This window comes from Gadus chalcogrammus, chromosome 6 (genome assembly GCF_026213295.1).
Source record: "Gadus chalcogrammus isolate NIFS_2021 chromosome 6, NIFS_Gcha_1.0, whole genome shotgun sequence".
Lineage (NCBI taxonomy): Eukaryota > Metazoa > Chordata > Actinopteri > Gadiformes > Gadidae > Gadus > Gadus chalcogrammus.
In genome coordinates, this window is record NC_079417.1 from 16222852 (window position 1) to 16236810 (window position 13959).

General features: G+C 44.9%; 2 protein-coding genes across 2 annotated transcripts; one reads left to right on the plus strand and one right to left on the minus strand.

Moving 5' to 3' along the window:
* The first annotated feature begins 1027 nt into the window (after positions 1-1027).
* LOC130383943 (replication factor C subunit 5-like) lies at positions 1028-9499 on the plus strand. The gene is made up of 11 exons (XM_056591878.1): positions 1028-1176; positions 1426-1490; positions 2726-2862; positions 2963-3042; positions 3204-3277; positions 3960-4119; positions 6995-7076; positions 7277-7406; positions 7653-7730; positions 8515-8569; positions 8767-9499. The coding sequence occupies exons 1-11, from the start codon at positions 1130-1132 to the stop codon at positions 8867-8869; spliced, it is 1011 nt and encodes a 336-aa protein (XP_056447853.1). The 5' UTR covers positions 1028-1129; the 3' UTR covers positions 8870-9499.
* Positions 6531-13956, minus strand: LOC130383942 (WD repeat and SOCS box-containing protein 2-like). Its single transcript, XM_056591876.1, has 9 exons — positions 13623-13956; positions 13233-13401; positions 12915-13111; positions 12680-12811; positions 12382-12482; positions 11946-12142; positions 10890-10979; positions 10687-10803; positions 6531-10336 (listed from the first exon to the last, which is right to left on the minus strand). The coding sequence occupies exons 1-9, from the start codon at positions 13660-13662 to the stop codon at positions 10126-10128; spliced, it is 1254 nt and encodes a 417-aa protein (XP_056447851.1). The 5' UTR covers positions 13663-13956; the 3' UTR covers positions 6531-10125.
* Positions 13957-13959: the final 3 nt, after the last annotated feature.

Sequence of the window (13959 nt, forward strand, 5' to 3'; positions counted from 1 at the left end):
AGCAGCATCCCACCACACCGACATGATTTCTGTCAATCAAATCCACGGCAACAGCATCGCATCACCCAGGGAAGCTGGATGGGAGAAGCACCACCGCGATGCGCTGATCTCGCGAGACGACCGAACTACCTTTTGTATTAAATAATAATGGTGGCAACTTAGAATAGGGCCAACATACATACATACAACATACATAACATACTTATTGTTTGATACATACTACATCACACATTTAAACAAATATACATAGTGAAACAGGTTGGTGTACATGAAGGCCTATATTAGTGGTAACGTAGATCTATCTAAAACTTTTATAGCAATTATAGCATACATTGTGTCAGACAATTATAAACGTTTCTCTGTTTAATGTGTGAGTGGGAGGTAAGCAGACGGGATCTGAATGATGTTATGCTGGCGTGTCATCACATTTTCACCTCCTATAGGCCGGTGGTTACCTTGAGACATTTGTACGACGTTTCCTACCTGTCATCTGCATTGTGTCTCAACACATTGCAGTGTCTGTGTGTGTTACCTGAGCATGTTCATGTAACTATATTATTCGTAGTTACATTAGAATACTAATGTAACTACGATTTATACCTCCTACCCGTTACAAGAGAATTCTCTCTCTCTCTCTCTCTCTCTCTCTCTCTCTCTCTCTCTCTCTCTCTCTCTATATATATATATATATATGTGTTAGGTTATTTAGGCCTAGGTTATTAGGCCCAAACAGTTCAGACTACGTTTAAAATTATAATCCCATTTGGGATGAGAGGGCAATATTGGTTTGAAAAAACTGTTGCACCCTTTTGAATTCAACAAGTCGCCTTTATGTAAGATCTGTCGATTTACATAAAATCCGTCATATTCTAATAAAACAAGAACAAGACTGATCCACACTATTTAATTGATTTCCTGGTGTAGTCTTTATACAGCTGCTTTCTGAACGTATTTATCATTATAGCCCCGCCCACGACATCAACAGAGTATATCTGATTGGCTTAGCGCAGTGACGTCCTACGCACAGCGCGCCAAACGTGTGTGGAAACAGAGCAGTTCCAATCCTTTCTGTGTGTTCATAACTTCATAATTAATAAAGAATTCATCAAATTCCGTGATTATTACGGCGATGGCCAATACTAGCAAAGATACTCTGAAGGCCAGGAATCTACCATGGTGAGGATGACGAGATCTAGATGTGTTAGTGATGGAGCTAACTAGTTAGCCGTCGGCTGCAGGAGGCTGACAGGTTCAAGTTAGCCTCTTAGCTTCCTTTGCTCTGCTTTACTTTTTTAAAACTTCAGACATGTGTCTAAAGATACCATATCGAGGTTATCATTACGACCTGCGATACACGGCACTGGTTGTGTGATGTTAATCCTCTATTTGATTCATTATATAATGTTTGTTTCACTGCTTTTGAAGGGTGGAAAAATACAGACCCCAGACTCTGGATGATCTGATTTCTCACCAGGATATTTTAACCACCAGTAAGTACTTGTTATCCTTATTACAACAGGAAGGACATATTATCTTGTATACTGCACTAATAAGTTCATGATGTTTTAGAATACACTAGAAAGTCTTGCATTACACTGGAAAGTACATGTTATATCTTGTATTAAACTAGAAAGTACATGTTATATCTTATATTACACGAGAAAGTACATGCTATATATTATACTACACTAGAAATGACATGTTATATTTTACATTACGTTAGAAAGTACATGTTATATCTTATATTAGACTAGGAAGTACATGTTATACCTCATATTACAATAGAAAGTACATGTCATATCTTACATTACACTAGAAAGTACATGTTATAAATTTTATTACCCTTGAAAGTACATGTTTTATATTATATATTATCTTGAAAGTACATGTTATACCTTATATTACACTAGAAAGTACAAGGTATAGCTTATAATACCCTTGAAAGCACATGTTATCTTATTTTAACCTAGAAAGTACATGTTTGATCTTATATTAAACTAGAAAGTACATGTTATATCTTATATTACACTAGGAAGTAGATTAGATTAAACTTTGTTGTTATTGCACAAGTAAGGAGAACCAGTAGAAGCAGTGCGAATGAAATGCAGCTTACATCTAACCAGTAGTGCATCATCAACAAGTGCCTTTCCTTATGGCAGTGCTTAAATAAAAAGAAAAATACATAAGACACTAAACGCAAGTCCATTATTAAAGTGCATAGAGATATGAGTAATCAGACAGTCCATATCATAAGTATTTGCAGTATGATCATATAAAGTAAAGTTCATTGTTGAAGTGCATTATTAAGTGCATAGTGGTCAGAGAGGTAGTCTGATAGTCCATATTCCATGTTCAAAAGGAGAGGGGGGCAGGGCATAGGAAGTGGCAGGGGCAGTGGCGGGGCCTTTGAGTTGAGTAGTGTTACGGTGCTATGAAAGATGCTATTTTTGTGCCTATTGGTTCGACTCCTGAGGCTCCTGTTACGCCTCCCCGATGGGAGTATAGAGAACAGTACGTGACTGAGGTGTACGTGCCATATTTTACATTACACTAGTAAGACACTGAAGTCCCTCTCCATCTCTCTCTGTTGATCTGTCCACCCCTCTCCCTCCATATCCACTCTTCTCTAAAGAAGAAACGCGTGTGTTTGTTTGTACAACATGGAGATGTATGATGGCTATATGTGATAGTTTGAGTATGTGTTTCCTCTGGGTCTGTGCTCCAGTCCAGCGGTTTATCAGCCAGGACAAGCTCCCCCACCTCCTGTTCTATGGCCCCCCCGGCACGGGGAAGACCTCCACCATCCTGGCGTGTGCCAGACAGCTGTACAAGGAGAAGGAGTTTAACTCCATGGTGCTGGAGGTGAACCCTGCTCTACGTTTTAACCTCTAGGACATATTCGGGTGGGTTATTGATTTGACGTTTAATTTGACATTTACATTTGAATGGTTGTAATTTGTAGCTGAACGCCTCAGACGACAGAGGTATTGACGTGGTGCGAGGTCCCATCCTGAGTTTTGCCAGCACCAGGACCATATTTAAGTAAGCATCATATTAACGTAACTGCTTTGACTAATCATCCCTCTTACTTTTAGAATGAGGCTATTCTGAACTCCAAATAGGGGTCGAACTGAATTTTTTTTGAAATATAAAATGAATTGCCTGTTTTTGTTTTGTGTTTTTTTGTTTCCCCATCAAACCAGAAAAGGCTTCAAATTGGTGATACTGGACGAAGCGGATGCCATGACCCAGGATGCCCAGAATGCATTGCGGCGAGGTAAGCCATCTGCTTGGCCGAGCAGCTCCTGCTGTGCCCTACCCTGCCTGCTGAGTAGCCACTCTGCAGGCTGTGGCTGAGGCTCTGGTGCAATGAAAAGACCTTGTCGCTTTACTATTGCATTGCTGTTATTTTACAGTACGATTGCAAGTTTTTATTATTGCGGAGTAAAGCGAGTTGACACTTCCATAGGGTTAAAGGGGGATCATATGCATGTGCTGTTGTATTGCCCCTCTGAGCTGAAAAACCCAACAACCATTAACATTTGGGGACATAGGAAAATCTGAAGATAAAACATATCATTGATATTTTTATTTATAAACATAAATGATTTTGAGACGACATTCCCTCCTGTGGAAGTCACTTTCGTTTTTGCTTGGTCATATAGCAAACAATCTGCTAATTACAGAGGATTTCCCCTTGGATCGCATCATTAATCATTAATAGAATAGTTAGGGGGGAGCATCTTGCTCAAGGGTACCACCAGGTAGGCCTTGTAACATAAAAACGTAACCTACCTTGTTTATTTGTGTTAGGCCCGCTAGGAATGCGAGTTTGTGCACATTGCAGATGGGATACATTTTCAGGTCTCTGCTGGAGCTGATATTCCCTTGATTTCTTAAGCTTTAGTTATTTTGTAATATTCTGTTGACAATTCTGATGTGGTTCTCCGGTGCTTCAGTAATTGAGAAATACACGGAGAATACGCGGTTCTGCCTCATCGGCAACTACCTGTCCAAGATCATCCCCGCCCTGCAGTCCCGCTGCACGCGCTTCCGCTTCGCCCCGTTGTCCCAAGACCAGATGATCCCCCGTCTGGAGTACGTCATCCAGCAGGAGAGGTGGGTGGTCTCACCATGATACTGGCCTCCACTAGCCTAGTAACCTTAACCTCCACTAGCCTAGTCAGCCTAACCTCCACTAGCCTAGTCACCTTAACCTCCACTAGCCTAGTCAGCCTAACCTCCACTAGCCTAGTCACCTTAACCTCCACTAGCCTAGTCACCTTAACCTCCACTAGCCTAGTCACCTTAACCTCCACTAGCCTAGTCACCTTAACCTCCACTAGCCTAGTCACCTTAACCTCCACTAGCCTAGTCACCTTAACCTCCACTAGCCTAGTCAGCCTAACCTCCACTAGCCTAGTCAGCCTAACCTCCACTAGCCTAGTCACCTTAACCTCCACTAGCCTAGTCAGCCTAACCTCCACTAGCCTAGTCACCTTAACCTCCACTAGCCTAGTCAGCCTAACCTCCACTAGCCTAGTCAGCCTAACCTCCACTAGCCTAGTCACCTTAACCTCCACTAGCCTAGTCACCTTAACCTCCACTAGCCTAGTAACCTTAACCTCCACTAGCCTAGTCAGCCTAACCTCCACTAGCCTAGTCACCTTAACCTCCACTAGCCTAGTCACCTTAACCTCCACTAGCCTAGTAACCTTAACCTCCACTAGCCTAGTCACCTTAACCTCCACTAGCCTAGTAACCTTAACCTCCACTAGCCTAGTCAGCCTAACCTCCACTAGCCTAGTCAGCCTAACCTCCACTAGCCTAGTCAGCCTAACCTCCACTAGCCTAGTCAGCCTAACCTCCACTAGCCTAGTCACCTTAACCTCCACTAGCCTAGTCAGCCTAACCTCCACTAGCCTAGTCACCTTAACCTCCACTAGCCTAGTCACCTTAACCTCCACTTACCTTAACCTCCACTAGCCTAGTCACCTTAACCTCCACTAGCCTAGTCAGCCTAACCTCCACTAGCCTAGTCACCTTAACCTCCACTTACCTTAACCTCCACTAGCCTAGTCACCTTAACCTCCACTTACCTTAACCTCCACTAGCCTAGTCACCTTAACCTCCACTAGCCTAGTCACCTTAACCTCCACTAGCCTAGTCAGCCTAACCTCCACTAGCCTAGTCACCTTAACCTCCACTAGCCTAGTCAGCCTAACCTCCACTAGCCTAGTCACCTTAACCTCCACTAGCCTAGTCACCTTAACCTCCACTAGCCTAGTCACCTTAACCTCCACTAGCCTAGTCACCTTAACCTCCACTAGCCTAGTCACCTTAACCTCCACTAGCCTAGTCACCTTAACCTCCACTAGCCTAGTCACCTTAACCTCCACTAGCCTAGTCACCTTAACCTCCACTAGCCTAGTCACCTTAACCTCCACTAGCCTAGTCAGCCTAACCTCCACTAGCCTAGTCAGCCTAACCTCCACTAGCCTAGTCACCTTAACCTCCACTAGCCTAGTCAGCCTAACCTCCACTAGCCTAGTCACCTTAACCTCCACTAGCCTAGTCAGCCTAACCTCCACTAGCCTAGTCAGCCTAACCTCCACTAGCCTAGTCACCTTAACCTCCACTAGCCTAGTCACCTTAACCTCCACTAGCCTAGTAACCTTAACCTCCACTAGCCTAGTCAGCCTAACCTCCACTAGCCTAGTCACCTTAACCTCCACTAGCCTAGTCACCTTAACCTCCACTAGCCTAGTAACCTTAACCTCCACTAGCCTAGTCACCTTAACCTCCACTAGCCTAGTCACCTTAACCTCCACTAGCCTAGTCACCTTAACCTCCACTAGCCTAGTAACCTTAACCTCCACTAGCCTAGTCAGCCTAACCTCCACTAGCCTAGTCAGCCTAACCTCCACTAGCCTAGTCAGCCTAACCTCCACTAGCCTAGTCAGCCTAACCTCCACTAGCCTAGTCACCTTAACCTCCACTAGCCTAGTCAGCCTAACCTCCACTAGCCTAGTCACCTTAACCTCCACTAGCCTAGTCACCTTAACCTCCACTAGCCTAGTCAGCCTAACCTCCACTAGCCTAGTCACCTTAACCTCCACTTACCTTAACCTCCACTAGCCTAGTCACCTTAACCTCCACTTACCTTAACCTCCACTAGCCTAGTCACCTTAACCTCCACTAGCCTAGTCACCTTAACCTCCACTAGCCTAGTCAGCCTAACCTCCACTAGCCTAGTCAGCCTAACCTCCACTAGCCTAGTCAGCCTAACCTCCACTAGCCTAGTCACCTTAACCTCCACTAGCCTAGTCAGCCTAACCTCCACTAGCCTAGTCAGCCTAACATCCACTAGCCTAGTCAGCCTAACCTCCACTAGCCTAGTCAGCCTAACCTCCTCTAGTCTATTCGACCTAAACTAACCCCCACTGGTCTAGTCACACTAACCTAACCCTAACCTCTACTAGTCTTTGCACCCTCACCTCAACTAGTTTAGTCACCCTAACCTCCCCCAGTTCATTCACCCTAACTGTAACCTTCCTCGTCTACTCACCCTTACCTCCGCTAGTTTATTCTCCCTAACCTCCCCCAGTATATTCACTGTCTAGTCACCCTGACCTTATTAGTTTATTTACCCTTAACCTCGTTCCGCCCTAACCTAGAAACCCGCGCAGCGATCCACGGCGACTAATTTAAGTAGAATGAGGGTTTAAGTATGGCGGGAGAGTGTTGAGTTATTTTATAACCTGTGAGTTTGATCATATGAATCAAATAAATGGGTTGATCCAGGAAGCAGGGAATTGCTTAATAATGATCTAACCTGGGATCCAACAGTCCTACTATGATGTAGCAGGGGTAGACGGCACAGTCTAGGCGAGAAACCAGAATGTGCAAGGGGTCGAGGATAATCTCATGGAGCTTGATGGAACTTTCGGAAAGGTATTTCTACAAAGCGCTGACAACCTTGTTGTTCTGGCAGCATCGACATAACTCCCGACGGCATGAGGGGCATCGTGACTTTGTCGTCCGGAGACATGAGAAGATCGCTCAACATACTGCAGGTACTATGAAAGGCTTTCTACCACAGTTTAGTTCACCCATTGTTAAGTCATATAGCGGACACTCTTATCCAAAGTGACTTGGAAGTGTCATTTTAGAAATATTTACGGCGTCCTGCTCAAGACTGTACCTGTACATTGGGGTTTATATATATATATATTTAGTACATCTCAACAGAAACGTTTGTGTGTTGACCTCCCAGAGCACCAGTATGGCGTATGGAAAGGTCACCGAGGAGACTGTGTACACCTGCACGGGTCACCCCCTCCGCTCCGACATCGCCAACATCCTCGACTGGTCGCTCAACAAAGACTTCACCGCCGCCTACCAACGTATCCTTCAGCCTGTTGTGAGAAGACACGGGGTGTCCGTCTGTACATAATGTACAGACGTACATTATTGTTCAAGAGAACCAGAGTAACAGTACACCAAATAAAAAGCCTGAAACCGCCTGAAGGTAAATTGATTAACCGTCAAAGAGGTTATTTCAAGGGAGTTGGAGTCTAATATTTGGAGGGTTAAAGCATGACAAATCTCGAAGCGCTGCTGCATAATGGGCCTTAGCACTGTCCTGACAGAGATCCTCGAGCTGAAGACCTTGAAAGGCTTGGCCCTCCATGACATCCTTACAGAAGTCCACCTGCTGGTACACCGAGGTAAGGCCCGGTGGGACTGGTAGAAAGGACATTTATTGAACATTAGGTAGTTACTGTAACACACGTCACCTAGGTGGCTTTACTGGGTTCCTGCAACCCCAGAACACAGGGAGATGACGTTGAGAGACCAGTTTATTTTAAGGCAGAGTTTGAAGGTTTGTTGCATGCAGCTAAGGTGGGGTGAGGTCAAAGCTCTCCTGAGTGTGTGTGTCCGTGCTGATGGCTGATTTATCCTGGGTGCCATGATCACCGAATGTGGTGTGCATCTTCACCCAGCCCCAGAGTCTACTCAGTCGGACACGTCCAGACAACAGCAGACCTAGCTCCATATGGGTGTGAGCTGGTTTGTAGCATCAGCTAGAGTGTATTGTACAGAGCAGACCAGGCTGTTTGGATGTGAGCCGTAACATAAGCTAGAGGGTACTGTACAGAGCAGACCAGGCTTTGTTTGTTACGTCTGCATTCTAGCTCTTGTTGTTTCCTTGCTGCGGTTTCCTGGGAGACCCCCTGCTGTTGCCATGACTACTGGCCCTCTTGTTGCAGGGGGAGTTGTGTGTGTTTTTGCTTCAGAGAAGTTTTAAGATGTAAATGAAGCGGTGGGATTCGTATAGATTTTTTCATCTTGGGGAAAATTTAAGAAAGCACCAGTGGTCAATTTTTTTTATTTCCTCATACGTTATATATGATCTTTATAAATACACAATCTATATATGATGTTTTCAGAGTGGTTTTGTGAGGTCAACCATTCTGAAAAAAACGTTTTGTTTCCCTTTTACCCTTGCAGTTGATTTCCCCCCAGCCATACGGATGGGTCTTCTCATCAAACTCGCTGATGTGGAGTAAGTTGCATCACTCAGACACAAGTTAAATTCGTCAAACATAACACAATAAAAACGAGACACATTGTTTTACATACAGACTAATGCCAGACAACAACTTGAGGAACATCAAAACAAATAGCAAAATAACAAGGGTACATGAATTAACAATGTATTTTTCCCTCACACACACACACACACATACACACTCTATTTAGACACAGGCTGGCCTCAGGAACCAATGAGAAGATCCAGCTGAGCTCCATGGTGGCAGCCTTCCAGGCCGTGCGAGACCTAGTGGTCTCTGAGGCTCTCAAGTAGTCTACTCTGTCTACTGATGTTGACAGACCGGGGAACCATCACTCTTGGCTTTTTCCGTATAAAAGTTCTGCTTCATAGCATGTTTCGAAGTCATTGCGTTATTCAACAGCCACTGCGTTTCAGTAAGAAGACTTATTTTTTTGTCTATTGCTGACAAGTACCAAATGCGCCCAGACGGAGTTGATGTTGCAGGTTCTTTGTTTTGTTTTTGCACAATACGTGTGACGGTTCCCCCCTAAGGAAGACTTTGAGAATAACGTCGGCCCATTCCAGGAACCTTGGCATGGTATGGAATGACTGGGATGAAAGGGAAACCTTCCAACAAGGTTCCAGTGATTTGCCAGGTAGACATGGAGGTGACTGAATGTGTTTAAACAAACAAATGGACTGGAATGTACCGAGTTGCAGAGTCACTCATTTATCTGCAAGATGGTGAACTTTAAGACCAGGAAGCTTACAAAATTTCTTCCTCGTCTTTAATACAATTACACTTTGTTACAGTTTTTTAAACGTTGAATATCTAAAATAAACTTTTCCTACTTTGTCCTTCCTATGTTCTTTTATTTATTTACAAGTAGATTATGAGGTAAATAACCAAAAAATGGCTTTTATTCTATTAGAATGTAAACAAACGATTTGATATAATTGTATATCTTATTTACACAATAAATAATCATAGAAATATTAAGTGTGTGTGAATATCAAGAATTTGTTTAGTGCAATTATGGAGTACATCTCGATAAATTGCAATGTGTGCATTAGCAGAAAAGCAATAAAATCTTGTCATTTAACTGAAACACTCCCACTCTAAGAGTATGTAAACACACTAAATTGTAAAGCGCTGACTTTGCATCAGTCCAAAGATGAGTGAACCATAGTTTTTTCCTGACCACCCCTAGCTGTCATTGCATCCATGAACAGCCTCTGCATAAGGACCCCAGGAGCTTAGTAGGATGTCGGTGTTCTCAGAGAGCATGAGTGGTTCTTAAGTCCAAGCTAACTACAACCTCGCCACTTACTGTAAGTTAAAGATACGCCAAAAGCTGCAATGATGCGTCCTTGCTCATGTGCTAATAACAACTGATGTGTCATTACTCGTGTGCTAATAATTACCAAGTCGTCATAGTGGCTAGAAGAGTAACACGCATACACAAGAGTAACCCGCATACACACCCGACACCAAGACCGTGCCAACCCCACCTCATGGACGTGCTCTGAGCCCTGACCTTCATCCCTCAGGCTAGACCTTCAGTCCTTTAGCTGCCCCAGTCGTCTTCCGGGGAGCATGGGGTCTGCAGGCGGGCGGGAATGTTGCGGTAAGTGAGGTACTCTAGGATTCGCCGGGGAATGGGCAGCGCCTCCATCTGGTGGGTGGAGACCGAGAGACGCAGGGTGGAGCGACAGAGGTGGCAGAGAGTGGGCACCACGGCGGGCACCTTCCAGAACCGGACGTGGCCGTCTCTGGTCCTGGGGAGATCAGACAACAACATGAAGAGGCCAGAGGGCTTGCTGCTTCCTGTCGAGAACACAATGAGGAAGACCTGCCTTTTGCGTTGGCTTTTGTGAGAACAACTTGTTCTTAAAGTGAATGATCAGGGCGAAAATTGTATATACATGAAATATAATAGAATAATGGTCATTCTTATGGAAAATGTTTTTTTTCGCACTTTTCTTTGAATAAGGATGTGTTTTTGGTAATGGTTCTCATAATAAGGTTTTTTTTTATACTGTTTGCAATAAATAGGCAAGTGTTGCTGGTACTGGTTGTCTAGTATAGGATGCGTTTCTTGTTCACTATGAACAAGGACGGCCATTACCCGGTGGCCACCACTCCGCCCAGCGGGTGGAAGTTGCAGCAGAGTCCGTTGGAGGCCCGGTCCTCTTTGGTCTGCATCACCATCCCCTTCTGACCCAGCTCCCAGATACGAAGTGCCCTGCAGCCACACACACACAACTCTACTGAGGGCTTCATTCCATGTGTTGGAACAAACTGATGTCAAAAGATGTCTATATCCATTACCTGTCCTCTGTGACTATTGCTAGGTGTAGACCGTCATGTGAGAATTGGATCGCAGAGATCTGGTTCTGCCCGTAAATTTCACAGTAGTTGCTGTGGATAGAAAAAAAACTAATTAAATTGCCTTTTGCAAATGACTTGAGCAGGGACCGCATGGCTCATATTCAATGCACCAGGTGTGTTCTGAAATGCTCAAGTGATCTTGTGATACATCATGACTGCTTATAGTACAGATGTCCGTAGAGAGAAGCCAGACACATACCTATCTGTTGTTCATCATCATAACATCCAACATAAGGTGTGACCTTTCCTTGATTATGTCTAATGTACTGACCTGTAACTTCCTCCTAACAAACCAACCAGTGTTGTGATGAGTAACTGTTAGCCTGGCTATTGCCAGACCAAGCTCAATCGTAGATTGAACGTTGGTCTGGGGAAGCTGCTGTCATTTTCTTCAGCTGAAGATGCGTGATCATCGGGCCTAGTTCAACTGACTGTGTACGCAATTGGATGCTTGCCGCCGCTTCCCTGTCATCAGTGTGTTAAACCAGCCAATTGCGCGCCAGGGGGGAGAAGCCAGCTTGGTGATTGGCTCCCGCAAAACCGTATCGGAAGCAGAAAGAAATGTATTGCTCTTCTCCAGACCCTTCTGCAGGGTGAACTCAAATCGCCGGCAGAATGGGCGGGGCTGCTCAATCGAAGTAACTGTACCTTTAGCGAGCGCTGCGGGGAATGTATACTTCACTACTTATTCAATTTATGTCAGATTTAGTAGGGAAGGCTGTCAGGGTAGCACCAATTATATTTTTGGTTGGGGGGTGCGGGGGGGGGGCATGTAATATGAACACCAGCTCCTCTACATGTGAGCATGCAGAACGTACACCAGCTCCTCTACGGTGTGAGCATGCAGAACGTACACCAGCTCCTATACGGTGTGAGCATGCAGAACGTACACCAGCTCCTCTACGTGTGAGCATGCAGAACGTACATCAGCTCCTCTACGGTGTGAGCATGCAGAACGTACACCAGCTCCTCTACGTGTGAGCATGCAGAACGTACACCAGTGTGGCCAGCTTATCTGCAGTGTAAGGGTCCCACAGGTCGATCCACCAGCTGGAGCCGCTGAAGGCGGCAGTGGCCAGCAGCGCGCCGTCGGGGGAGAAGTGGCATGATGCTAGCAGGTAGAAGGTCTTGTGTGGTGCCCCCGTCAGGTTCCTGATGAACGTGTACGACCGAAGGCTCCACAGACACACCATCTGAGAAACAAAAGAGGCTTAAGAGGGTAAAACTCAATTTGTGTGTGTTACAAACAATGGAGAAAGATCCATTTGTTTGTTTCAATATTCTATAAATATCTAGCCACTGAGGGAAGGACTGAGATCATGAAGACAGATGCTTATCTCACTCAGGTTTGTTGATATGTCATGCTCGCCCAGCCAGGAGTGTTATTGTATGAGCACGTATTCAACCTAGCACTGAAACGCAAGCCACTCACTCTGTCGAAGCGGCCCACTGAAGCCACCATGCTGCAGTCAGGGGAGACACAGCAGCAGCTGATCCAGTCCTTGTGGCCCGTCAGAACCTGCACCTTTGGAACTGAACCCATGAGTACATAACACATTCATGCACTGAAATAATATAATGGTGTGACATAGGAGGGGACAAACCCTTTTTAAAATGCAATGTGATGCAAATCAACAAAAACGATCTGGGCTTTGACTGCATGACATTTGAACAGGAAGTTAATGAATACCAAAAAAGTACAGCCCTGGTTGAATTACTAAATGACTAACCTTTATGTTTCAAGTCCCATATTCTCAACGTCCTGTCGCGAGAAGTAGAAACAAGGGTTAGTTTTCCGTTCTGAGGAAATACCAGATTCCGTACGACTCCCTCGTGGCCACGGAGATCAAACAGAAGACCACCTTAATGTAAATAAGAACAAAAAACGACGAGTAATAAGTAGCCAGTAGTGCATATAGGTCAGAGATCTATTCAACCATTAATTAAAAATAAATAGGATCTCACCCGTAAGAACATTCCAGATTTTAATCGCTCCATTTTCAAGGCCCGTGGCTAGGAGTAACCGATCCCCTTTACTCTGTGTGTTTTTATGGGACAACGCGGGGGACTTGGGTGGTCTGGGTCCAAAGGCAAGTCCCCACACTGGCTCCCCGCAGCTGAAACTCTTGTCGCCTCTGTCCAGTTCACCTGCCTGGCTCTCTCTGTGGGTGGGAGGACACCGACCACAAGACGCATTATAATATTCATGAGACACGAAACGGAGGGGGATTTGGGGCATTTTTTTCATTTAAACATTTGTTATGGCTTATGAAAGTACAGTACTCGGAGTCAAGGGGCCAAGCGACGACCCATACGATCCCGTGACCCATGGACCAGGCGAACCACGCTCCGTCCGGAGAAAAGTCCACACTCCACGTCTCACAGCCCGCCCGTCCCTCCAGCGACGGAGGGCGCCTTGTCTTCAGCTCCAGGATGAGACTCGGGTCGGACACTACGTGGATAAAGCATACGGTGGAACCAAAGCGAAAACATTGATATTATTTATGGACTAATGGGATTTATTCCAATCATCAAGCAGTACTTGTATCATCAATAGTTAGTTATTGGAAGATATGAGCATGAGATTAAATGTTGTTGACGTAGAAGTGTCAACATATACGTAGGCTACTTGTGATGGTAATGTAATGACCTGACTAATGTAATTCTACTTACATATGGGTTGAAGGTCTATATTTCTCTCTGCGGAACACATTGTTTTCTCCTTGACAGCCAGAAATATCACATTCCTGCCAGTTTTATAGCTGACTTCCTGAATTATTCAGTCGAGCCTATGTCGTTAAAATAGTTGGGTTGTCAACATCCGATCGGTAGTTCTGTCCGTCGCATTTCAACAATAACAAATGCCATACAAGTCAATAATCCGAAACCTTAACACCTTCTTAGACATCACTCTGACCCGACTTCCTGTTCGAACCTTGTTTATATGATCTGGTTCTTACGCGTCTATTACGCAACATTTTCTTCGTCCAGTTCCGCAAGTGAATAGTGC

What these genes read in the sequence shown, in the direction of transcription:
- LOC130383943 (XM_056591878.1), top strand. Translation starts at nt 1,130, where the DNA reads ATGGCCAATACTAGCAAAGATACTCTGAAGGCCAGGAATCTACCATG. An exon ending in TTAACTCCATGGTGCTGGAG is followed by an intron (nt 2,863 to 2,962) that starts GTGAACCCTGCT and finishes TGTAATTTGTAG; the next exon opens with CTGAACGCCTCAGACGACAG. An exon ending in CTTCACCGCCGCCTACCAAC is followed by an intron (nt 7,407 to 7,652) that starts GTATCCTTCAGC and finishes CTGTCCTGACAG; the next exon opens with AGATCCTCGAGCTGAAGACC.
- LOC130383942 (XM_056591876.1), bottom strand. Translation starts at nt 13,662, where the DNA reads ATGTGTTCCGCAGAGAGAAATATAGACCTTCAACCCATAT. An exon ending in ATGGGACTTGAAACATAAAG is followed by an intron (nt 12,483 to 12,679) that starts GTTAGTCATTTA and finishes TCATGGGTTCAG; the next exon opens with TTCCAAAGGTGCAGGTTCTG. An exon ending in CAGTGGGCCGCTTCGACAGA is followed by an intron (nt 12,143 to 12,381) that starts GTGAGTGGCTTG and finishes TTTGTTTCTCAG; the next exon opens with ATGGTGTGTCTGTGGAGCCT.